The sequence below is a fragment of the Phyllobates terribilis genome, unplaced genomic scaffold, assembly GCF_046119375.1.
Source record: "Phyllobates terribilis strain yellow unplaced genomic scaffold, ASM4611937v1 Scaffold_9__5_contigs__length_417890890, whole genome shotgun sequence".
Classification (NCBI taxonomy): domain Eukaryota; kingdom Metazoa; phylum Chordata; class Amphibia; order Anura; family Dendrobatidae; genus Phyllobates; species Phyllobates terribilis.
The window spans coordinates 3784456-3811392 of NW_027362769.1; the positions used below are offsets into that span (position 1 = coordinate 3784456).

The following is a 26937-nucleotide window of genomic DNA, read 5'->3' on the forward strand; positions in this document are numbered from 1 at the left end:
TGATCCCAAGTCTAAAAATAGGGGGTTCTCCAATGACAATTTACACTTGTAGCAACACCTAATCATGAAAAGCGAAACACACACACACACACACACACATATATTTGCAGCTCAAAATTAGAATATCAAAAAGTTAATTTCTTCAGTACAAAAAGTGAAACTCATACACCGTGTGCAGAATTATTAGGCAAATGAGTATTTTGATCACATGATACTTTTTATACATGTTGTCCTACTCCAAGCTGCATAGGCTTGAGAGCCAACTACCAATTAAGTAAATCTGGTGATGTGCATCTCTGTAATGAAGAGGGGTGTTGACTAATGACATCAACACCCTATATAAGGTGTGCTTAATTATTAGGCAACTTCCTTTCCTTTGGCAAAATGGGTCAGAAGAGAGATTTGACGGGCTCTGAAAATTCCAAAATTGTGAAATGTCTTGCAGAGGGATGCAGCAGTCTTGAAATTTCCAAACTTTTGAAGCATGATCACCGAACAATCAAGTGTTTCATGGCAAATAGCCAACAGGGTCGCAAGAAGCATGTTGGCCAAAAAAGGCGCAAAATAACTGCCCATGAATTGAGGAAAATCAAGCGTGAAGCTGCCAAGATGCCATTCGCCACCAGTTTTGCCATATTTCAGAGCTGCAACATTACTGGAGTATCAAAAAGCACAAGGTGTGCGATACTCAGGGACATGGCCAAGCTAAGAAAGGCTGGAAAACGACCACCTTTGAACAAGAAACATAAGATAAAACATCAAGAATGGGCCAAGAAATATCTTAAGACTGATTTTTCAAAGGTTTTATGGACTGATGAAATGAGAATGACTCTTGATGGGCCAGATGGATGGGCCAGAGGCTGGATCAGTAAAGGGCAGAGAGCTCCACTATGACTCAGACACCAGCAAGGTGGAGGTGGGGTACTGGTATGGGCTGGTATCAAAGATGAACTTGTGGGACCTTTTCGGGTTGAGGATAAAGTGAAGCTCAACTCCCAGACCTACTGCCAATTTCTGGAAGACAACTTCTTCAAGCAGTGGTACAGGAAGAAGTCGGTATCGTTCAAGAAAAACATGATTTTCATGCAGAACAATGCTCCATCACATGCATCCAACTACTCCACAGCGTGGCTGGCCAGTCAAGGTCTAAAAGAAGAAAAAATAATGACATGGCCCCCTTGTTCACCTGATCTGAACCCCATAGAGAACCTGTGGTCCATCATAAAATGTGAGATCTACAGGGAGGGAAAACAGTACACCTCTGGGAACAGTGTCTGGGAGGCTGCGGTGGCTGCTGCACGCAATGTTGATCGAAAACAGATCAAGCAACTGACAGAATCTATGGATGGAAGGCTGTTGAGTGTCATCAAAGAAAAGGTGGCTATATTGATCACTAATTTTTTGGGGATTTTGTTTTTGCATGTCAGAAATGTTTATTTCTAAATTTTGTGCACTGATGTTTATTTTCACCAGGTAAACCAATAAGTGAGATGGGATTATATTTGGTTTTTATTAAGTTGCCTAATAATTCTGCACAGTAATAGTTACCTGCATAAACAGATATCCTTCTAAGATAGCCAAATCTAAAAAAAACCCACTCCAACTTCCAAAAATATTAAGCTTGGATATTTATGAGTCTTTAGGGTTGATTGAGAACATAGTTGTTGATCAATAATAAAAATAATCCTCTAAAATAGAACTTGCCTAATAATTCTGCACAGTGTATAGTAATTACAGAGTGATCTATTTCAAATGTTTATTTCTGTTAATGTTGATGATTATGGCTTACAGCCAATGAAAACACAAGTCATTATCTCAGTAAATTAGAATACTTTATAACAGCTTGAAAAAAATGTTTTAAATCCGAAATGTTGGCCTACTGAAATGTATGTTCAGTGAATGCACTCTACTTGGTCGGGGCTCCTTTTGCATCAATTACTGCATCAATGTGGCATGGCATGGAGGCGATCAGCCTGTGGCACTGCTGAGTTATGGAAGCCCAGGTTGCTTTGATAGTCTTCAGCTCATCTGCATTGTTGGGTCTGGTGTCTCATCTTTCTCTTGACAATACCCCATAGATTCTATGGGGTTAAGGTCAGGCGAGTTTGCTGGCCAATCAAGCACAGTGATACTGTTGTTTTTCAACCAGGTATTGGTACTTTTGGCAGTGTGGACAGGTGCCAAGTCCTGCTGGAGAATGAAATTTCCATCTCCAAAAAGCTTGTCACCAGAGGGAAGCAAGAAGTGCTCTAAAATTTCCTGGTAGACTGCTGAGCTGATTTTGGTCTTGATAAAACACAGTGGACCTAAACCAGCAGATGACATGGCTCCCCAATCCATCACTGATTGTGGAAACTTCACAATAGACCTCAAGCAGCTTATATTGTGTTCCTCTCCACTCTTCCTCCAGACTCTGGGACCTTGATTTCCAAATGAAAATTGGAACTCTGGGACCTTGTGGAGTGTGTCAATGACTGACTTCTGGACATCTGTCAAGTCAGCAGTCTTCCTCATGATTGTGGAGCCTACTGAAACATACTAAGGGACCTTTTTAAAATACTTAGGAAGCGTTTGCAGGTGTTTGTTAATTATTCTAATTTGCTGAGATAATGACTTGTGTTTTCATTGCCTGTAAGCCATAATCATCAACATTAACAGAAATGAACACTTGAAATAGATCACCGTTTGTAATGACTATATAATATAGGAGTTTTACTTTTTGTATTGAAGAACTGAAATGAACGTTTTGATATTCTAATTTATTGAGATGCATAATATAATATATATATATATATATATATATATATATATATATATACATATACATATACACATATATACATATACACACACAGTATAAATCAAATTCACTCCCTTGAAGTTTTACATAAATAAAATCTCCATGCCTCCACCCTTGTTGAGGTAACTAAGAAAAGACGGCTTAAAAGGAATCTTAGATAAAAAATATTCGCAATCCAGGGAAAAATCATAGCTTTTTTTCCTACGATTTTTCAGATAAATGCGGGGGACCGCTGGCAAGATCGCTCCACCCACATATGACAGCTACATTTATCCCATATGTCAGAGGGAAAGAGGGTAGGGATGAACATAATCCCAAAGAAATTGTAGATCTTTTTATGTCTATGAGAATCTATACAACATTAAGAACCAATTTGCAGACATGTCTCCCTCAGATCACTCCAATAAGATTAAAGAATACATCGAGGCGATGCCTCTGCCCATGTTGAGTGACTCAATGGTGGAAAATCTGTTAGAGGTGATATCCATAGAAGAAAATGATTCTGCGATACGAGCCTCTCTGTCAGGTTAATACCCTGGCACAGATGGCTTTACGCCGGCATTTTACAAACAGTTTAGCGAGCAACTCTCTCCAATAATGGCCAAAACCTTTAATGCAATTGATGGAAATACTGGATTTGTCCCCCAATCTCTAGAGGCACATATTAGTGTTCTCCCCAAGCCAGGTAAAGACCCCTCAATAATTGCTAATTTTAGACCAATCCCTTTATTAAAAAATATACATTAAATTATTTTCAAAAATCTTGGTCGATAGGTTAGCTCGTTTACTCTGCTCTTCACTTAATAATGATCAAGTAAGGCTTTGTCAAAGGACCAGAAGCTAGGGACAATGCCATTAAGACACTAATTTCTAAAGCAAGAATTGGATCCACACCACTAGGTGTTCTATCTATAGACGCAGAGAAGGCTTTCGATAAAGTTCACTGGGGGTTCATTGAGTTAGCTTTACGACATAGGTTTGGGCCCTTGCTACCTACAGAAAATTATGGCACTATATAAAAGCCCAACAGCAACAGTAAATAATTTTTCTTTCTGCTCCATTTGCAATTAACAATGGAACTAGACAAGGGTGACCCCTATCTCCACTGCTACATGTAGTGGTAATGGAGCATCTGGCCAATGCTCTCAGAAATAATCCCAATATTCACGGATAAAAAGTGGGATCTAAGTCTTATAAAGCAGCTCTGTATGCAGATGATTTACTTCTCTATATATTCCAACCACAAATAAAATTTCGAATGATTGTAAAAGAATTTGATAGGTTTGGATCAGTCAGTAATTTTAAAGTCAATTACGCTAAATCAGAGGCCTTGAACATCTCTCCCACACAAGTTAGGACTCAATTTCCATTTAAATTGGAGAAGGAATCACTGAAATATTTAGGGGTCCATATTGCCTCGGATTTTAATAAATTATTTGAGCTTAACCATCAAGCTTTACGGAATAGAACATATGGAGATCTATTGAAATATGGTAAATTGAAGCTATCTTGGTTTGGAAGAATGAACGCTATGAAAATGGACATTTAACCTCGTTTCTTGTACATTTTTTCAAACAGTACCAATCTCTCCTCCCCATAGTTTTAGTAAACTAAGGTGAGCTATGATTAAATTCATTTGGGGTAAGATTAAACCTCGCATAAACATACACTCTCTCCTCATAAATCAATGGGTGGTGTAAGCCTTCCAAATTTCAAGAGATATTTTCAGGCCTCTGGTTGCTGAGGATCCTAGATTGGCACTTTTATGCAGACACTAAACAATGGGAGGGGGTGGAGCAGGAAGGCTTAGAAGTCCCTTTAAGACATCTACCATGGTGTCAAGAAGACTCAGAGACCTTGGTCAAGTGTAAATTAACTAGGGAAACATGGCATTTCCTGAGAAAAAAAAATGTGTTTCCAGATAAAACTATTAGTCCACTCACATCAATATTTTATTACCTTTCCTTTCTACCTGGATATCTACGCGGGTCCTTCCTAAGTCGGAGGGTAGTGGAGGACACCTAATTGTTTCAAATATTGGAAAATGGTATGATACCTTCTTTTGTATCTTTACAAAGTCTCGAAATGTGAAAATCAAATGGTTTGAATACTTACAAATTGTGATCCTTTGTAGTAGCACATAACTACAATGTAAATTTTCTCTCAAACTACACCTTCTTTGAGAGCATGTTCCTTCGGGAACATGGACCAACTCATGTCATTTCTGTGATCCATGATGGATTGAGCAGAGAGGAGGGAACAGAGAAACTGGCATATCAGCGAGCATGGGAGAGGGACTTGGGGGATTATTTGTCCCCACTTGAATGAGCAAAAGGGTTTTTCTTCACACAAGTTCACTAATGCTGGGAGCGCACAAGAGAAGAGCTATAAAAATACACTATGGTATCACTACCCTTTTAAATTACATGCAATATTCCCTTCAGTTTCAGAAATGTGTTGGAGATGTGAATGTGAAGTGGGTTCCATGATTCATAGCTGGTGGGAGTGTTCTAGAATGAAACCATTTTGGGAGAAAGTATTCGATAATTACCAATGTATCACAGGTAACAGAGTAACAAGGTCTCCCCAAATAGCTCTGCTGTCAATTCTCCCTTTTTCAATAGGTACTCAAAAGAAAAACCTACTTAGGTTTGGTACGGACGATAATCCCGCAGATTTGGAAACTTAAAAACCCACCTAGCATATTGCATTGGTACAATGAAATGGTGAATTTATGTCGAATGGAAGAACTTTCTGCAGAATGTAACGGAACCAACGATAAATTCAGATTATTATTATTTAGAAGGGTTTGAAGCGGATGCATTCTGTTTCAGGATTCACTTGATTTTCATACCCTGTTTCAATAATGTCAACAGATTTGTGATTGTGCGCATAAGCACCACCCCCCCCCCCCATCCCCATCAGTATTCTCTTTATATGATTTCTTCAGACATAATATAGAAGTTACCTCAACATAAGAACCTCTTATTGGTGATTATTACATAAACAATATGATGTTCAAGATATTACAATGTGACTTGATATTGAAAGAGGTGATCTCTTTGGAACTGTGGACATTTTCTATATTATGTTTTCTTCAAATTCAATATATTTTTTGATTTGCAAAATGTAGAATAATTAATGTTTAATATAACAGATTGAATATAAGATGCACTGTATATACACATACATACTGTGTGGCTGGTGGGGGAGTATAGGGGGAACGAAAGCAGAGCGGGGCACATGAGGCAGTAGCCCGCTCCTGCATCCTACACTGTGCCCGCTGCTAAAGAAAATTAATATTAGTTTTCATTTTCCTTAGTAGCGCGCACACTGTACCTGCAGCGTGGCTCCTGGTATGTATGGCCCCCCTCATCGCTCTTCCTGGTATGCTTGGCACCCCTCATCCCCATCACGCTGGACACAAAAAACAAATTATGCTCACCTCCTCTCTTCCAGCGCTGTGTCCCGCTTTGCTGCCGACAGGGATCTCACTGGTGAGCCGCGCATGGCTTAACTGCCATGCACCCTCACACTGAAATGCTGTGGCAGAACAGTCACTGCTCCCCATGCCGGGACTGTGTGCGTGGGGAGCAGTGACCATTCACGCTCCTTAATAGTGGTCGCACTGTACCGGCAGCACGGCTCCTGCTGCCGCTCTGCGTTGTGTGCCCGCTATTTAAGACTATGAATATTCACTACAACCCATGGGAGTGGATTGTAGTGAATATTCCTGGTCTTTAATAGCACACACACATGACTGCAGAGCGGCAGCAGGAGCCAAGCATACCAGGATGAGGGGTGCCGTGCATACCAGGAAGAGGGACGAAGGGTGCCATATACATGATGGTCAGGTCATGATGCCCTGTTATGGGGGAGGGGGGTCTGCTGCTGACTCTGGTATTGGGGTAATGTCCCCCAATTCGGTTAATATCCACCATCCTGGTGTGCATGGCACCGCCTTGATGCCACCATCCTGGTGTGCATGGCACCGCCTTGATGCCACCATCCTGGTGTGCATGGCACCGCCTTGATGCCACCATCCTGGTGTGCATGGCACCGCCTTGATGCCACCATCCTGGTGTGCATGGCACCGCCTTGATGCCACCATCCTGGTGTGCATGGCACCCTTTGAGCCACCATCACGCTGCCTACAAAAAAAAAAAACAACAAAAAAAACACAATCAATCATACTCACCTCCAGCACTGTCCCGCTCTGCTGCCAACACTCTCACTGTTTAAGCCGCGCATGGCAGGGCGCGCATGTCGTACCTGCCATGCGCCCTCACACAGTGAGATGCTGTGCTGGAATAGTCACTGCTCCCCACGCCGGGACTCTGTGCATGGGGAGCAATAACCATTCAGTCTCATTAGCTGGCGCACTGTACTGCAGCACGGCTCCTGTTGCCACTCTGCTGTCAGTGTGCCCGCTATGAAAGATCATGGATATTCACTACAACCCATTGGAGTGGGTTGTAGGGAATATTCATGAGCTTTAATAGTGGGCACACATACCCCATGGGCGTGGGGAGCAGGGAATATTCATTTTCTTTAGTAGCGGGCACAGGGTAGGCTGCAGCAGACGACTGCTGCCTCCTGTGCCCCGCTACTGCTCCCCAACACCCACGATACATACATACATAATTAAATTCAATGAATCTTTATTGGCAGGACCAAATAAACATTAGTTTTGCCAAAGCACACGTACAGTAGGGGATAAAGATTGGGATTGTGGAGATGATGGATGGGGGCACATTCAGGGTGGGGGCTAAGGAAGTCCATGGCATGTCATAGTTCTTTCACGCAGCCTATGGCATGCGTTCACATACTGTGCTGCTATCTCCACTGCACTGTTCCTCCCACAGCAGGATATATGTTTCTTCTACCTCCTTCATGGTTATGAAGTTCGGGAAGAGATCAGAGTCTCCTGAAGTGAGTGTCCCTCACTGCTGAGTATTTCGTGCAGTGTAGCAGGAAGTGGTTCTCATCCTCCAGGTCACAGTCTGTCCTCCCTGGGCTTGTAGCTCCGTCTGTGTTGGCCGACCTCGTTGGCCAGATTGTGGGCACCAAGTCTATAGCGGCTAAGGATCTGGTGGTATTGGGGTCTGGGAGTTTTTCCAGATATGGAGCCAGTCTGTAGTCTCTCAGTAGACTCCAGAACATGGTCAGTTTCTGTGAGGCGTTGATATCGTTCCTCCAGTCACTGACAAACCTCTCCTGGCCTTCGTCTACCGTCCTTCCCGATTCTGGCTTTTGTCTGGCTGCTGTGGTTGTTACTTCGGTCAGGTTGGGTTTGGTCTGGGTGGGTTTGAGTGAGTTGCTCTGAGGGTCCTGGTTTGTTTTACCCCCTTACATGTAGCAGGGCTTTATGGTGATGGGAGCTCAGACTGCTACAATGTAGGCGAGCCTGAAAGGACAGCACCCTCTTCAGGACTGCTAGGTGCAATGAGAATCTGTGCCCGAAAGGCACTGTTGATTGTGCTCCGATGGATCTGGAGGAAGTGCTTACAGAATTCCACGTGGAATATTTCTATTGGGCTGGAATCCCACCTTGACCAGTCTGGGTATGTGTGAGGACCCCAGACTTTGCTGTCATACAGGGGGATTGGGGTGATGATGGCATCAAAGATTTTTACCACACCCTCACTGGCAGCTTCAGATGGTAGAGTTTCCTATGAAAGGCATAGAAGGTTTTGCATGTCTTGCCCTTCGGTGCATCTCTATGACGTGTTTGAAGCTACGTGACCGGTGAATTTCCGGGCCCAGGTAAGTGTACGTGTCCGTTTCTGTAAGAGCGCAGTAGAGCACAAAAGAAGGGCACTGGTCCTATCGTTTCTTTCTTTTCTGAAACACCCTGATTTTGGTTTTGTTTGGGTTGATGGGTAATGCCAATGTGGAGCTGAATTTCTCCAAGATTTTCAGGTGGTCTTGGAGACCTTTCTCGGTTGGTGACAGCAGCAGTAGGCCATCTGCATACAGCAGGAATTTCACCTGGACATCATGGAGTGTGAGACCTGGTGCCGCAGAGGATTCCAGAGCAGTGGCCAGCTCATTGATGTAGATATTGAAGAGCGTTGGGCTTAGGCTGCAGCCCTGTCTGACAACTCAGTACTGCTGAAAATCAGCCGTTCTTTTCCCATTCACCCTCACGCTGCAGCGGTTCTCAGTGTGGGAGCTTTTGATGACATAGGTCTTAACTCCTATTCCGCTCTCCAGCAGTTTCAGGAACAGTCCTAGGGTGCCATGTTGAGTCGAAGGCCTTTTTAAAGTCTACAAAACAAGCATACATCTTTCCGTGCTTTGAGTTGTGGATGTGACTGAAGCAGACTGTGCAGGACCTGACGATCACAATTGTTAACCTGTTAAATGCTGCTGTCAATCTCAGACAGTGGCATTCAACATGCGTCGGAATGAGTGTGCACCATTCTCTCCTCCCATTAGCGCGCCCGTGACGTGATCGTGGGTTGCTGATGTGTTGTCATGACAGCCAGGGGTCAGCTGATAACCTCTGTGCCTGTCATTACTGGGCTCCTTTGAAATCCTGCTGCAGAGCTGTTCATGAGATGTCACGGCTGCAGCACGTCAGAGGCAGGGGCGGCAGCGATGGACCCGGGAAAGGTAAGCACAACTCAAATTGTTATTTTACATATCACTGGACCGGTGGGCACAAAAAAAATTGCTAAAAAGCCATTTTTATTTTAATGTTAAGATTGGAAAAAGAAAAAAAAAAAACACAAAAATAAAGCTGTTAATACTCACATGTTCTTTAATCAGCTGCTTTTCTCGCATAACATCAGTGTAAGTCCGAGCGTTTGTTTTTGGATCTGGAGTCTTCCCTCCTAAAAAAATAAATAAAAGTGCAATAGTAATGAAAAACTATGTCAAAGAGTGTATTGTAATGCCATCAAACAAAGCACTATTTAGCAGGATGCTAGATACAACTTTAGTTAATAGTTTGAATGTATTCATTAAAATTAGACTATACAACATTTGATATGCTTTAAAAAGAAAAAAAAAAAAAAAAAGCAAGGAAAAAAATAAAACAACGTTGTGTCTTTGGAAGTGATGGGTTCCGTGGTCAGTATTCCTTAATACGTACACTTTTCAGACTTGACGCCATCAGCAGTTCTGACTTCAAGCAGGAGAATAGAAGCCTAGAAAATCATCTCTTTACCATTAGTAACACTTTGGAAAATGTATACTCAAAACATTACCTGGGTAAGATTCTTTAAATACAAATACACGCCATACCTGTCCTTGGTTTTTAGATAACCTTCTTCAAAGTGGAAAGGATTTCAAGAACAAAGATTATTAACTGTGCAGAAAAGAATAATCCCCAAAATGTAAAACGTCAAGTTGTGTCATTTTGCAAAAGGGTCGGACACTAGGATTAAAAAGAAAGCTAAAGCCAAAAAGGAGTATTTGGAAATTATTTTTTTAACATATAGCTTGGGTTCTGTTTATGATTTTTCCCAGTAATCAGATTGAAACAGTACAGCTAATTTAGGTATGGGGAAAATTGAGGAAAAAAAAAACCAATCTCCCTAGAGGTACTTTCTGTCTACAAGTAATGTTCCTGGAAACTACTACAACGAGCACCATGCATTCAGCTCAGGGAGTCCAGGGAAAAGAAGATTCCCAGCCTCAGCCATGTTAGCTGGCAGTGCTAAAGATTTCAATCTGACCTCAATTACAGCCATTGTATTATACTCCAGACACAGGGGAAAAAAACAGAACAGGAAAGCAGGAAGGACTCCGGCACACAGAGCTGGCCAGTGAATTTGTAGTCTAGAGCAGAATCTACAGCAGTGATTCTTCATCTAGGAGGCTGCATCAGCTGTGGGCAGACTACAGGCTGAGGAGGCAGACCTGACAAATGTGATTATGCTAAGCAAGCCTTTCTATGCATCTATTTATGTTATGGCAACATTATGAAAAAAAAATTGGGGAGAGAGGGGGGGGGGTATAAATATACATACACACTTTGGTTTTTGGCATGTATTTCAAAAACTGGCAAACACCTTGGCCTTTACCTGTGGTCACTGGTAAGGGGCTTTAATTTTCTAAACTCTGTCAGTTTTTAACCCCCAATTGATATATATGACATCACAAAATGTAGCAAATACCTGCAAAAAGGTTTATTGCTGTAGTAAAACTCAGCTAATTGTTATTTTTTTCTTTAGATTTTAAGTTTAAATAGTACTACTCACAGCCATGGAACAGTAAAACGCTCTCCTACTGATAACTAAATAGCGCAATATTTTATTACATGAGAGAACCATGTGTTTGCTACCACTATAAAAACACATGAAGTGAAATATAATATAATATATGATCGCTCTACAATCATATTTTGAGTCCAGGTGTAAATTCTACAACAAGAAAATGGAGTTCCGATAGGGTTTATTAAAGGAGAACTAAAGGCCAATACTATCTATATTAACCTGAGAGCATTTCAAGGAATGGTCAGTACCAATTTTACGGAGAACGAGCAACTTTAAGTTTGTTTAACTTTTGACAACTGATTCACTTTTAATCCAAGCTAGTAAAATAAATAGTATAGAAGCTTAAGTTGGCTACCATGCCCAATTGGCAGTGTCAAGTGGACACTATTCATGATAGGACATCTTTTGGATTACTTTTTCACAATTAACTACACAGGATGTGTTGCACTGTACCCTTAAGAATGCAGACAGGACTGGCATTTAGCAGTACTGCTGTAGGAAAGAAATTAAGGAAAGTTAGTATGGGCTAGTGAAATCTAACAAGCATTGTTCAGCATTTACATTTTTAACACACAGCAAAACCCACTCCTATTTCATGCAGGTTATAGTGCAAGGAAAATAACCTGCATGCATATTACCATCACTGAAGACTAAAGCGTTGACCAGCTATTTTCAAGTACAAGGCAAACAAAACTAAAATGCTGGCAACAGCAATATAAAATGCTAGTCTTGCTTTAAGCATATTTAGATCAAAAATACAAAACTGCAGGATACATTAATGGCACAAGAGTATTGGCAAGCAATGTGACACTTAACTGCCACCTTGTAGAAAAGGAGTTTGGGCAGATTTATAATCAAAACTTGATTGATCCTTTTTAGACTAAACAGATTTATCAATTTACAGGAAGTCTTGTCACCAGAATTTTGTCTCGAGACAGACCATGATTCAAGCAATGTGTCACTTACTTGGTCTCTTGCTGTAGTTTAGATAATCTGCTGATATCCCACATGGAGAACGCATGAAAACAGTAATTTTACCACTTGAGGACTAGTGCTGCCAAGTAATACTCAATATTCACCAGCTCTGAATAACCACGCCCCCACCAAGAAAGCAGCCAATCAGTGGTGTGGACTCTGTTATACAGAGAATTGGTAGATGTGCAACAGAAAAAAATGAATTTATCAAAACTGCAGTAAGCAGCAAATTAAGTGATACATCGCTCGAGTCGGGGTCTCTGCCCCAGCTTTATGCTGCTCTCGGATAGGGTAGCAAAAACCTGGCAACAGATTTTCATTAAAGAGTACCTGTCAGCAGGATATTATACCTTTAATTAGAAGTAGGAGAGTAAAGCACCTCTGTTAAGAATATTGAAGCTATAAACTCATGTCAATCATTGTGCCCTGTGCGGCTGGGGATTATAGAGGTCTTCGGACCAGGCCTTATATCTAATAGAAACTGGTGGCAGCTCTACCAGGTAGACAAAGTTCTGCTTCACTGGAGCTAGTGAAGGGGCCTCTTAGCCTGTCTGGGATGTGAGCGAGTGTGGTGCCACGTCAGTGACTGAGTGGGCCCCCTCTTCTCATTCCCGATGCATTTCTGTACCCGTGTGGACAAGGGGTGTCTGTAGAACTGTACCAATCTGACCTTACGCGTCCTCGAGGGGGTGCGGAATGTCACGTTGGTGCAAAGGGCAGATCCATATCACGTGTTCCGTCTAACGTAACTGACGTCGGGCGGGTGGCGAGGAGTGGATCTTTTACAAGTGGGGGCAGCTTTGGGATTCTGCTGGATCTCTGTTGCCATTCTTCACAACCTCTAATGCTTAAAGCGCACCTGTCAGCAGAATTGTGCTCAGTAAACTACATACACTGTCAGGTGGGCGACATTACACTGATCATATTAATGATACTTTGGTTGATGAAAACAGTCCTGTGGTTCTTGTGTAATCTTAACTTTCAGTTTGGAGATGATGCTCATGCTCCGGGACTGCATGTGTGGGGGGGGGCGCTCTATCTGGTGCTCTGCTTACATTTTCATCTGTATGGCATGCTCTTATGACACGTCACTGATCGTTCACTGACCTGCCTTCTATTTTACATAATGCATCTTGTAGTGCGGGGCTAGGTAAAATAGGAGGTAGGTCAGTGAAGGCATAGTGAGCTGTCATAAGAGCATACAGATGAATAAGTAAGCAAAGCACTAGATAGAGCCCACCTCACAGGCTGCCCCAAAGCACGAGCATATCATCATCTCCAAACTGAAAGTAAAGATTACACAAGAACCACAGGACGGATTTCATCAACCCAGGTATCATTAATTAGTGTATGTAGTTTACTGAGCACAATCCTGCTGACAGGTGCGCTTTAAAGGGACTGTCCTACAAATAAAGAACATTTTAATTAATAGATCTTGGAATAAATACAAGTTCTGAAACTGGATATGTGAAAAAACAAAAAAAAGTTCATGTGCGGAGAGATTACAAATGTGCCCCTGTAGTGTACTGAGTAATGGCTATGTATAACTGTGCAGGAACATGATCTGATCATACCACATCTCCTAGGGGAGGGAAGGAAACAAAAAAGATAGAATACAGGCAGGACAGCAGGGGAACACAGCAGATCCTATAGTGGAGTTTATAAATATTCAAAGATAGATGGATTAAAATGTTGATTACAATTAACTTTGTTCGTAGGAAAAATCCCTTAAATACATTCATATCTTGCTTGCAGTACTTTTCAAGGGAGAATTTCTCAAAAATGGCCCAACAGTTTTAATTGCAATTGCAGTAGGTTGGGTACTGCACTTCCAGCGTTGCTGTACTCTTAATTTTCCTTACCCATCGCCAGGATTTGGGAGGTCATCCCAATGCAGGCGCTGTCATTGCCAGGGTTCGTTTCATCAGAACCAGCTCCCACATTATTGTCTTGAGCTTACTGCGCATGCGCTGTCCCTTCTGATGAGACAAACCCAGGCAATGACGGCGCTCGCACAGAATCATAGGCAGAGGAGACAGCACACTGAGAAAAAAAGTGACCTGTAAAAGCCCAGAGGCCTGAGGTGAGCAAGGAAAAGGAAGAGAGCATAGCAGAGCTGGGAGTGCAGTACCTGCCCCCTGCACTTTCTATTAACCGTTCAAGGAAGGAATCCTGAATTGAGCAGGAGGTTGGACACGATGACCCTGGAGGTTCCCTCCAACTAACATTTTATGATCAAAAATGTCCCAACTAATAATTACAAGCAAAGTAAGGTGCTTTACCCTCATGTCTTTAAAAATAAGTCGAATATCCTGCTAACAGGTTCTCTAACTATAAGGGTGAGTGCAAAATTAACCTTAGAACCTAAAGCTGCAGAATAAAAAAATAAAAAAAAAAAAAAACAAAAAAACCTTGTAGTGTAGCAGCCATACAAGTTAATTGCTTTTTATACACTTCAAACTGTTTTTTGTGCCACAAAGCTAATATATTTAAATACCAAATATTAAAGCCTTACACATTACAATAACGGGGATTAAAGGGGTTGTCCACTACTATTAATAATTGGACATTCTATTTTTATGTTGAAAATAAGTATCTTTGTAAATACCTTGCTTTGCAGTTACTGCTTGTGAGCGGCGCTATCGCTAGCCTCTCACAGGCATCACGTGACCCTGGGTTGCAACCTGCTCTGACATCCGCTGATGTCACGTCATGTTCCGGATGCAGCCGGGGGTCTCTTCTGTGTTTCACGGTGGATGCTGGGCTGTGGGCGGGGTCACCCCACGCGCCACACCCAGCATCCACCGCGCGCTCTACCTCTCCCCATTCATTGAGAAAGTGCTGGGTGAGGCGTGTGGGGTAACCCCGCCCACGGCACAGCATCCACCGCAGGGACCATGTCACTGATGTCATGCCTCGCTCGACGTGACATCAGCGGGGAGGTGGTGGTGGTGGTGGTGGGGGGGTGTAATGTGATGCCTGTGAGCAGCCAAGGATAGTGCCGCTCACAGGCAGTAACTGCAAAGCAAGGTATTTACAAAGATACTTACTTTCAACATAAAAATAGAATGGCCAAATATTAAAAGTAGTAGACAACCCACTTAAGTATTTGACTCTCTATGCATGTGCACAAAAATTAAAATTTTCAAAAGCTAAGGGGAGGAAAGAAATTTTAAATACCATCTGCAAATGGATCAAGCCGCTCTGGAGATATAATCATAGTCCGTCTGTATTTCTTATATTCATCTTCTCTGTCTGCAATTTTCTGTGGCCTGTGTTCAGCAAATGGGTCATACTGGAGGGGAGAGGAATACATAATTATAAAATATGTGCAATAGACATGCTCACAAAATACACACAGAAGCATAAACATGTCAAATGAAAAACTACAAATTCACAAACCATTCTGCCGCTAAAAATCAGCAGCTCTACAGGATTCCCATCTGAGGGCATGGGCACTCATCGGTGTACTCAATTTTTGAAGACACTTCTTGAAAACACCAGATGTGTTTATCCTAATGGTATGTGCACACGATCAGGTGAATTTTTCCGCATTTATTCTGCACCTCCGCTCACTTGTGTTTTTAAATGCAGCAAAATCGCATGCGTTTTTTTGTAAAGTATAGAGTGACACACACACACACACACACACACACACACACACACACACACACACACACACACACACCAGACAAAATGAGATCTCAGACCAACCGAAGTCTTCCACCTAGAGTTCTGCAAATTTCTCCAAGTCCATTGGAGCACCTCAAACATAGCCTGTAGGGCTGAGCTGGGCCGAATCCCCATATGGCTCACCATACACAACAGGGCACTATCACTCCAGGCACACATACAGAGCAGCAACCCCGGCTCCTACCATCATAAAGCCCTGCTAAGCCGGAGCTCAGAGAAAGACGGGAACCCCGGCAGCCAGTCCAGCCAAAGTCAGCAACACACCCTGAAAAAAGGCCAAATAAAGGGGACCTCAGAGAGCTGCAAGAAGCAATACATAAAAAGGTATGGAAAAGTGAACTAGAGAACGCCCAGAAATTCACCATCTACCGGTCACTGCAGAGGGACTACACTTTGGCCCCATATCTGGAGAGGTTACACCACCCCAAAGACAGGCAGACCCCGAGTCTGTACAGACTGAGTGCCCAAAGCCTAGAGGTGGAAACAGGGAGGCATCGACAGGCATACAAGCCGCGGGAAAACAGACAGCCAGAACTGCCAGCAGGGGGCCCAGGGGCACTTCCTGCTGCACTGCAACTAATACTCAGAAGTGAGGGCCTTCCATTTTCAGAGACTCTCCACTCACATCCCGGACTTCCCATGCATGGATGAAGAAAGAAAACTCTGCATCACTTTATTCTTTGGGTCGGTGCAATTACAGTGATATCGGATTCATGCAGGTTTTTTTTTTTTTTTTTTAAATACCGTTCCGCGTGTGGTGAAATTAATAAGGCAGCGTTATTCTTCGGGTCAGTATGATTACAGCAGTACTACATTTATATTGTTTTTTTTGTGTTTTGGCGCTTTTACACAATAAAAATAGAAATTTTTTTTTTGTATCGCTTTATTCTGAGAGCTATAGCTTTTCTATTTTTCGGCCGATGGAGCTGTATGGCGGCTTGTTTTTGCGGGACAAGATGACATTTTCAGCGGTACCATTTTTATTTGCATTTGTCTTTTTGATCCCGTTTTATTGCATTTTTTGTTTCGCAGTATAATAAAGCATGTTTTTTTTTTTTTTTTACCTTGTTCACTAAAGGGGTTAACTAGTGGGACAGTTTTATAGGACAGTTTATTCCGGACGCAGCGATACCATATATGGGTACTTATGGTTTTTTTTTTTTTCCCCACAATACTTATTTATGGGTATATTATATTTTTAGTTTTTTGGATTTTTTTTTTTTTTTTTGTTAGTTTAATTTTTTTTACATTGATTTTTTTTTTCACTTTTACACCTTGTCCCACTATGGGACTTTCACATTTTATTTTCAGATCGCCTGTGAAGCATGGAGAACAGCAGCAGCTCCCTGTGCTATGCAGGCTGTCACTGCTGCAGAGGGAGAAGATACTTTGGTCATGCACTGTGCATGACAATATCTTCCTGCGGTCTGGTGACCGGGATGTTGTCATGACGACATCAGGTCGTCATGGCAACATCCGGGAGCCGCGGCAGACAGCGTTGGACGCCGGCAGGAGAGGCGAGTATCTGCGATCTCCTCCCCTTGCCCCCGCAATGCTGCGATCGACTTCGATCGCAGCATTGAGGGGGTTCATGTGCAGGGAGCGGTGCAGGACCGTTCCCTGCACATTGTCACAGCTGACACCCGGTACTGTCAGCTGACACCCGGCGGCGATCGCCCCGCACCACTTGTGTGCGGGCGCGATCGCCATATGACCTAATAGTACGTCATTGGTCCAATCGGCCCAAGTCACCATGACGTACTATTAGGTCACACATCAGAAAGGGGTTAAAGTTTTTAACCTTACAGAAAAAAAAATCTTGGATGAAAATGCATTATCCTTATTATCGAAGGGACTCAATTGTATTCCGGAAAGTTTTGACTATACAGAACTTGAAGTGGATATGTTACATCTATAAGAAAAATAAATACATCTTCTTAAATCATATGCTTCATCCTCACAGGTCATCAGAAGACCCCCTGAAGGAGAGTCTCCATGTACCATAGGTCCATTAGGGTTTATAGCTGGCAAATCAGAAACAACTTCTTTAGCAAGGATTAAAGGACGCCCTATTACTTGCAAGTTTAACCCCTTTATGACCTGGGGCGTAAAATTCTAATTTTTTGGGGAAGAAACAACAAGTGGGACACAATCGTGAAGTGGAAAGAAATTTATTGGATATTTTAAACTTTAACAAATTAAAAACTGAAAAGTGGGGAGTGCAATATTATCCGGCCCCTTTGAGTTAATACTTTGTAGCGCCACCTTTTGCTGCGATTACAACTGCAAGTCGCTTGGGGTATGTGTCTATCAGTTTTGCACATCGAGAGGCTGAAATTCTTGCCCATTCTTCCTTGCAAAACAGCTCGAGCTCATTGAGGTTGGATGGAGGGCGTTTGCGAACAGCAGTTTTCAGCTTCTTGCACAGATTCTCGATTGGATTCAGGTCTGGACTTTGACTTGGCCATTCTAACACCTGGATACGTTTATTTTTGAACCATTCCATTGTAGATTTTGCTTTATGTTTGGGATCATTGTTTTGTTGGAAGATAAATCTCCATCCCAGTCTCAGGTCTTTTGCAGACTCCAACAGGTTTTCTTCCAGAATGGTCCTGTATTTGGCTCCGTCCATCTTCCCATCTATTTTAACCATTTTCCCTGTCCCTGCTGAAGAAAAGCAGGCCCAAACCATGATGCTGCCACCACGTTTGACAGTGGGGATGGTGTTTTGAGGGTGATGAGCTGTGTTGCTTTTACGCCAAACATCGTTTTGCATTGTGGCCAAAAAGTTCTATTTTGGATTCATCTGACCAGAGCACCTTATTCCACATGTTTGGTGTGTCTCCCAGGTGGCTTGTGGCAAACTTCAAACGAGACTTTTTATGGATATCTTTGAGAAATGGCTTTCTTCTTGCCACTCTTCCATGAAGGCTGGGTTTGTGCAGTGTACGACTGATTGTTGTCTTATGGACAGACTCTCCCACCTCAGCTGTAGATCTCTGTAGTTCATCCAGAGTGATCAAGGGCCTTTTGACTGCATCTCTGATCAGTCTTCTCCTTGTTCGAGATGAAAGTTTAGAGGGACGGCCGGGTCTTGGTAGATTTGCAGTGGTCTGATACGCCTTCCATTTCAATATATGATCGCTTGCACAGTGCTCCTTGAGATGTTTAAAGCTTGGGAAATCTTTTTGTATGCAAATCAGACTTTAAACTTTGCCACAACAGTATCTGGGACCTGCCTTGTGTGTAAAGTGAGTATAAGGTATGAGGGGTGCCATGCATGCCAGGAACAGTGGTGAGGGGTGCCATGCATGCCAGGAACAGTGGTGAGGGGTGCCATGCATGCCAGGAACAGTGGTGAGGGGTGCCATGCATGCCAGGAACAGTGGTGAGGGGTGCCATGCATGCCAGGAACAGTGGTGAAGGGTGCCATGCATGCCAGGAACAGTGGTGAAGGGTGCCATGCATACCAGGAACAGTGGTGAAGGGTGCCATGCATACCAGGAACAGTGGTGAAGGGTGCCATGCATACCAGGAACAGTGGTGAGGGGTGCCATGCATACCAGGAACAGTGGTGAGGGGTGCCATGCATACCAGGAACAGTGGTGAGGGGTGCCATGCATACCAGGAACAGTGGTGAGGGGTGCCATGCATACCAGGAACAGTGGTGAGGGGTGCCATGCATACCAGGAACAGTGGTGAGGGGAGCCATGCATACCAGGAACAGTGGTGAGGGGAGCCATGCATACCAGGAACAGTGGTGAGGGGAGCCATGCATACCAGGAACAGTGGTGAGGGGAGCCATGCATACCAGGAACAGTGGTGAGGGGAGCCATGCATACCAGGAACAGTGGTGAGGGGTGCTATGCATACCAGGAACAGTGATGAGGGCAGCACATAACAGGATGGGGGAAAAGGATGGTGGCAGTACAAATACCAGCATGGGAGACCATATACCAATTAAAATGCTTGCCACCCGGGCATAGAACAGGCTCAATAGCTAGTATATACACTGCTCAAAAAAATAAAGGGAACACAAACAGAATATAACTCCAAGTGAATCAAACTTCTGTGAAATCAAACTGTCCAGTTAGGAAGCAACACTGATTGACAATCAATTTCACATGCTGTTGTGCAAATGGAATAGACAATAGATGGAAATTATTGGCAATTATCAAGACACCCTCAATAAAGGAGTGGTTCTGCAGGTGGGGATCACAGACCACCTCTCAGTACCAATGCTTTCTGGCTGATGTTTTGGTCACTTTTGAATGTTGGTTGTGCTTTTACATTCGTGGTAGCGTGAGACGGACTCTACAACCCACAGAAGTTGCTCAGGTAGTGCAGTTCATCCAGGATGGCTCATCAATGCGAGCTGTGGCAAGAAGGTTTGCTGTGTGTCAGCGTAGTGTCCAGAGGCTGGAGGCGCTACCAGGAGACAGGCCAGTACACCAGGAGACGTGGAGGGGGCCGTAGGAGGGCAACAACCCAGCAGCAGGACCGCTACCTCCGCCTTTGTGCAAGGAGGAACAGGAGGAGCACTGCCAGAGCCCTGCAAAATGACCTCCAGCAGGCCACAAATGTGCATGCGTCTGCACAAACTGTTAGAAACCAACTCCATGAGGGCCCGACGTCCACAGATGGGGGTTGTGCTCACAGCCCAACACGGTGCAGGACGCTTGGCATTTGCCACAGAACACCAGGATTGGCAAAGTCGCCACTGGTGCCCTGTGCTCTTCACAGATGAAAGCAGGTTCACACTGAGCACATGTGACAGACGTGACAAAGTCTGGAGACGCCATGGAGAGCGATCTGCTGCCTGCAACATCCTTCAGCATGACCAGTTTTGGCAGTGGGTCAGTAATGGTGTGGGGTGGCATTTCTTTGGAGGGCTGCACAGCCCTCCATGTGCTGGCCACAGGTAGCCTGACTGCCATTAGGTACCGAGATGAGATCCTCAGACCCCTTGTGAGACCATAAGCTCGTGCGGTTGGCCCTGGGTTCCTCCTAATGCAGGACAATGCCAGACCTCATGTGGCTGGAGTGTGTCAGCAGTTCCTGCAAGATGAAGGCATTGAAGCTATGGACTGGCCCGCCCGTTCCCCAGACCTGAATCTGATTGAGCACATCTGGGACATCATGTCTCGCTCCATCCACCAACGTCACGTTGCACCACAGACTGTCCAGGAGTTGGCGGATGCTTTAGTTCAGGTCTGGGAGGAGATCCCACAGGAGACCATCCGCAACCTCATCAGGAGCACGCCCAGGCCACACACAGCGCCTCATTTTGACTTTGTTTTAATGACATTACATCAAAGTTGGATCAGCCTGTAGTGCGTTCTTCCACTTAAATTTTGGGGGTGACTCAAAATCCAGGCCTCCATTTGTTAATAAATTTGATTTCCATTGACTATTTTTGTGTGATTCTGTTGTCAGCACATTCAACTTTGTACAGAACAAAATTTATATATATATATATTTATTTATTTTAGTCAAAAAAAAAAGTGCTTTCAGACCTCAAATAATGCACAAAAAACTAGTTCTTATTCATTTAGAAACAACACTCATGTTTTAACTCAGGAAGAGTTCAGAAATCAATATTTGGTGGAATAACCATGATTTTTAATCTAAGCTTTCTTGCGTCTTGGCATGCTTTCCACCAGTCTTTCACACTGTTTTTGGGTGACCTTATGCAACTCCTGGCACAAAAATTTAAGCAGTTCTTTGTTAGATGGCTTGTGACCATCTTCCTCTTGAATACATTCCAGAGGTTTTTCAATGGGGTTCAGGTCTGGAGATTGGGCTGGCCATGACAGGGTCTTGATGTGGTGCTCCTTCATCCACACATTGATTGACCTAGCTGTGTGGCATGGGGCATTGTCCTGCTGGAAAAAACAGTCCTCAGAGTTTGGGAACATTGCCTGAGGAAGGGTGAGGGCCCACAGACCGGAGGAGGCTGGATGGCCCTATATTAAAGGGGGGGGGGGGTTGGGGGGAGCTATCCTGGAAGCGTGGTGCGCTTCTGAGACATGGCTGATCCAGATAGCCAGGAGCAGCAGCTCACCCCCCCACCTCAGCAACAGAAAAAGCAGAGGGATACATCGTATACAGACAGCCGCTCGAGTAATCGTAGTGGCAGCTGCAGGAGTCTAGCAGAGCGAAACCTCCTATCCCTCAGCGCCCTTCACATAAAGGGGATAGAAAACGTGAAAGCAGATTTTCTAAGCCGCCATACCCTAAGACAGGGGTAGTGGGGGTTAAACCCGAAGGTCTTCCATCAGATTGTCCAGTTATGGGGGCAGCCAGACATAGACCTGTTCGCCACAAGGGCAAATAGAAAGGTGCAGAGATTTTGCTCCCTAAATCCGGCAGAAAATCCCCATGCCGTAGATGCCCTCCAGATTCCTTGGGGGTTCAGGAAGGCCTATGCCTTTCCGCCATTAGTGAGGATTCCAGTAGTGGTGAGGAAGATCCGGGAGGAAGGCGCCAGGGTGATTTTGATAGCCCCTTTTTGGCCCAAGAGGCCTTGGTTCTCTCTGCTTCAGCTAATGTCGGTGTCAGATCCCTGGATTCTACCAGAGAGGCCGGACCTTCTCATGCAGGGACCAGTATTCCATGCCCAGGCCAGGGGGTTCCATCTTTCGGCATGGAATTTGAGAGGTCGCTATTGAGTAGCAAGGGGTTTCCACCAGGCTTAGTTTCTACTTTATTGGGGAGCAGAAAACCAATTACAACTAAGATTTATAGCAGGGTTTGGAGTAAATTCCTAGAGTTTATAGATATTCCGCTATCGAGCAAACCTCCGATCAGAGGGATCCTGGAATTTCTGCAAAAGAGGAGGGACCTAGGTCTAGCTACAGGGACCCTTAAGGTTCAAGTTTCAGCTTTGGGAGCACTCTACAATTGTAATCTGGCTGGGAATAGGTGGATCTCGAGGTTTATCAAGTCCTGTGCCAGAGCTAGACCGGTTAGGTCCATGGGTGTTCCTCCTTGGGACCTGAATTTAGTCTTGAATGCTCTTACTAGTGAACCATTCGAACCCCTACACAAGGTTTCTCCAAAAATTCTCACCCTTAAGACCATCCTCCTAGTGGCCTTAACGTCAGCCCGTAGGGTGGGTGATCTGCAGGCCCTCTCTGTTAATCCTCCTTACACACAAATCTTTGAGGATAGGGTCACCTTGCGGCCAGATCCAGCATACCTTCCCAAGGTGGTATCTAGATTTCACCGTAGTCAGGAGATTGTGCTACCCTCGTTCTGCAGCAATCCCAAGAACCCAGGGGAAGTCAGGTTCCATAGCCTAGATGTTAGGAGGTCCCTGCTACAGTACATTCACATGACTAGTCTGTGGAGGAAAGACTATTCTTTGTTCCTGGCCTTTCAAGGGTGTAGGAAAGGTCACAGGGTGTCCAAGGGTACCATCTCTAGGTGGCTCAGGGAGGCCATTTGCTTAGCCTATACGTCCTCAGGGGTTCCAGCCCCGGACAATGTGAGGGCTCATTCCACCAGAGCAGTTGCAACCTCCTGGGCAGAGAGCAGACGTCTCGATCGAGCAGATATGTAGGGCTGCTACTTGGTCTACACCATCCACCTTCTTTAAGCACTATCGGTTGGATCTATCCTCTTCTGATCTCACCTTTGGGAGAAGGGTACTTCAGGCGGTGGTCCCTCCCTAGGGTGCTCATAAATTCTCCAAAATTCTCTCAAGGTGTGCTGTCATGGGGGAGGGGAAAACACCAAGGTTACTTACCGGTAGCCGGTTTTTCCTGAGCCCATGACAGCACCCGTAGTTTCCACCCCTTATTTTTTCTATGTTTCTCACACCCTGGTGTGCACTGTTTGGGGTGGTGTGTATATGTATATTGTGGTGTTGGTTATGTGCCTAACCTGTTTAGGGAGGTCCTCTCAATGCTCTGTAAACAACTGAAGCGAGGGAGAGGTGTCGCCCTTTTATTTCAGACGGTTTCCTGTCCTTGGTGGGGCGGATCCTCTCTCTCTCAAGGTGTGCTGTCATGGGCTCAGGAAAAACCGGCTACCGGTAAGTAACCTTGGTGTTTTTCAAGGATAACCTTGTATGCAGCTTGATTCATACGTTCTTCGCAAAGACTAACCTGTCCAATTCCAGCCTTGCTGAAGCATCCCCAGATAATCACCGATCCTCCACCAAATTTCATAGTGGGTGCAAGACACTGGCTTGTATGCCTCTCCAGGTCTCTGTCTAACCATTAGACTACCAGGTGTTGGGCAAAGCTGTAAATTAGACTCATCAGAGAAGATTACCTTACTCCAGTCCTCTATGGTCCAATACTTATGGTCTTTGGCAAACTTCAGCCTGGCTCTCCTTTTCTTCTTATTGATGAAAGGCTTTTTTCTAGCTTTACATGACTTGAGGCCGGCCTCTAGGAGCCTGTTACAAACTGTTCTTGCCGTGCACTTCACCCCAGCTGCCATTTGCCATGCCTTTTGTAGGTCACTTGATGTCATCCTGCGGTTGCTGAGTGACATTCGAATAAGATGACTGTCATCCCGGTCAGTGGAGAGTCGCTTTCGCCCTTTGCCGGTCTGTAGCTTTGTTGTCACCAATGTCTGCTGCTTGACCTTGTTGTAATGGACTGCCATTTTCGAAATTTTAAGGATGGAGGCAACATGACGCTCACTGTATCCCTCTGCTAGTAAAGCCAGAATTGAGCCCTTCTTTTCCTCACTCAAGACTTTTCTTTTCAACTCCTTTAGCATGGTTAAGTTATTTTTTCATTCAAAATTATTTTTGGGCTATTCCTAGAACTTGTTTTGCCACCCAGCTTGACCTATTGCAAGAGGATTGTGAAGACCACAGCAGTGTTTTTTTATACTTTCCCTCTTTCCTGGGGCTGAAAGATAATTTTTGTGGAAAAAAAGTTAGATTTTTTTATTTTCCCGGCTCTACGTTAGAAACTGCTGTTAAGTACCTGGGGGTTCAAGGTGCTCAGCACACATCTAGATAAGTTCCCTGAGGGGCAGGGCTGTGGAGTCGGTAAATCATGACTCCGACTCTTCAATACATGGCTCATGTTTAAGTGATAAAATTTACTGTAGCACAGATTAATCTCAGCTAAAAGTCTAGACCCTTAGATCAGGAATAGAACAGACATTTAGGCTAAGTGCCCACGATGCAGAAATGCTGCATCTTTATTACGCTTCTCCCTGGCAGTAAAAATGCATGCAGATTTTACATGCGTTTTAACCGTCAGGTAGAAGAGTTTGTCAAGCGTTTTTGCATGCATTTCTACATGCGCTTTTCCAAGAGATTTTAGCATCACTTGGAAAAGTGCTTTACAACTTGGTCACACTATATAAATCCATGCAAAAGGCATGGATTTATATAGTGTGACCAAGTAATAGTTTAAAAAAAAAAACAAAAAACACACCACCGCAAGCCGAACCAGAGACCGGACGCATCGCTGAGAAGGCCGGGGGACATCAGAAGGCAAGTATAATCTTTATTTTTAATTTTTTTTTTTTTTACAGGTTCTATGGTACCTGGGTATGAAGGAGAGTCTCCTCTTCTCCAGCCACAGGTACCATACGCACGTTGAAACGCTTAATATCCGTGTGTGTAAATGCTGACACGGATATTAAGCGTTTCAATGCAAGTCAATAGCAGCAATTATGCTGCATGTCCGCAAAATTAATGGACATGCTGCATATTTTTTCTGCAATGATAATCCGCAGCGGAAATTTCCGCAGCATGTGCATAGCACATGCGGATCATTGGGGACCATGGGGCACATATCACCAAGCGTTTTCGCTGCGGAAATTCCACGGCAAAAACGCTTGAAAAACGCATAGTGGGCACGCAGCCTTATAGGACATTTCATAACTTTCCCAAATTCTTACGAAAAAAATATTCCCCACAAACTGAATTGTACTACTGTACCCAATTTATTATATAATTTTAGGAGTTGGAGTCGGTCCATTTTATATCGATTCTGACTCCTTCAAAACGGACACCGACTCAGACTTCACAATTCCGACTCCACAGCCCTGCTGAGGGGTCTAGTTTCCAAAATGGTGACACTTGTGGGGAGTTTCCACTGTTTAGACACATCAGGGGCTCCCCAAAACGCAACATGGCATTATTCAATCAAATTTTACATTCAAAAAGTCAAATAGAGCTCCTTCCCTTCCGAGCCCTGTCGCGTGCCCAAACAGTGGTTTTCCCCCATATATGGGGTATGGGCATGCTCAGGAGAAATTGCACAAAAAATTTTGGGTTCCATTTTTTCCAGTTACCCTTGCAAAAAAAATAAATTGGGTCTTGCGTAACATTTTTGAGAAAAAAAAAAAAGTTAAAAATGTTCACCGTTTTCTTCCACATTCCAAAATTTCCTGTGAAGCACCTGAAGGGTTAATAAACTTCTTGATTGTGATTTTGAGCACCTTGAGGGGGTGCAGTTCTTAGAACGGTGTCACTTTTGGATATTTTCTGTCATAAAAGCCCCTTAAAAATGGTTTTGTACATTTTGTTGGAAAAATGAGAAATCGCTTAACTTCCTAACAAAACAAAAAAAAGTCACCGCATGTCTATGTTGTTCTTGTGAAATGCTCATGAGATATTCATTCACTCTCCATATACACCCACACATACATATATTATATACACACACACACAAACCCACAATGGTCACAGAAATAACTTGAATCTGACAAAAATAATAAATTAAAAATCTCTGAAAATGGGCAAATGAAAGTCACATTGCTTTTCAACCCTGCTTCCACAGATTTTTTTAAAAAATTGAAATCTCATGAAATAGGCCTGGACAGAAAGGATGGTACTCTTAACTTAATATTTTGTTTGACAACCTTTTGGAGGCAATCACTGCTATCAAACGATTCCTGTAACCGTCAATGAGACTTCTGCACCTCTCGACAGGTATTTTGGCCCACTCCTCATGAGAAAACTGCTCCAGTTGTCTCGTGTTTGAAGGTTGCCTGTTCCAGACGGCATGTTTCAGCTCTTTCCAAAGATGCTCAATAGGTAGGATTTAGGTCAGGGCTCATAGAAGGCCAATGTTTTCCTCTTTGCCAGTCTTGGGTGTTTTTAGCTGTGTGTTTTGGGGCATTATCCTGTTGCAAGACCCATGACATGCGACGGAGACCAAGCTTTCTGACACTGGGCAGCACATTTCTCTGGAATCCTTTGATAGTATTGAGATTTCATTGTACCCTGCACAGATTCAAGACACTCTGTGCCAGATGTAGCAA

At 43.8% G+C, this 26937-nt stretch overlaps 1 protein-coding gene across 3 annotated transcripts in view; it reads right to left on the bottom strand.

Moving 5' to 3' along the window:
- SF3B1 (splicing factor 3b subunit 1) overlaps positions 1 to 26937 on the bottom strand; it is a 277913-nt gene that overhangs the window by 209647 nt on the left and 41329 nt on the right. Inside the window, exons 4-5 of one of the 3 annotated variants that reach the window (XM_073646292.1) lie at positions 15181 to 15295; positions 9560 to 9639 (exon numbers count right to left, since the gene is read on the bottom strand). In XM_073646292.1, the coding sequence (XP_073502393.1) occupies positions 9560 to 9639; positions 15181 to 15295 (195 nt within the window). Of the gene's footprint in view, positions 1 to 9559; positions 9640 to 9899; positions 9955 to 15180; positions 15296 to 26937 lie in introns of those variants that run through there. The other 2 variants (XM_073646293.1, XM_073646294.1) reach the window with 2 other exon arrangements.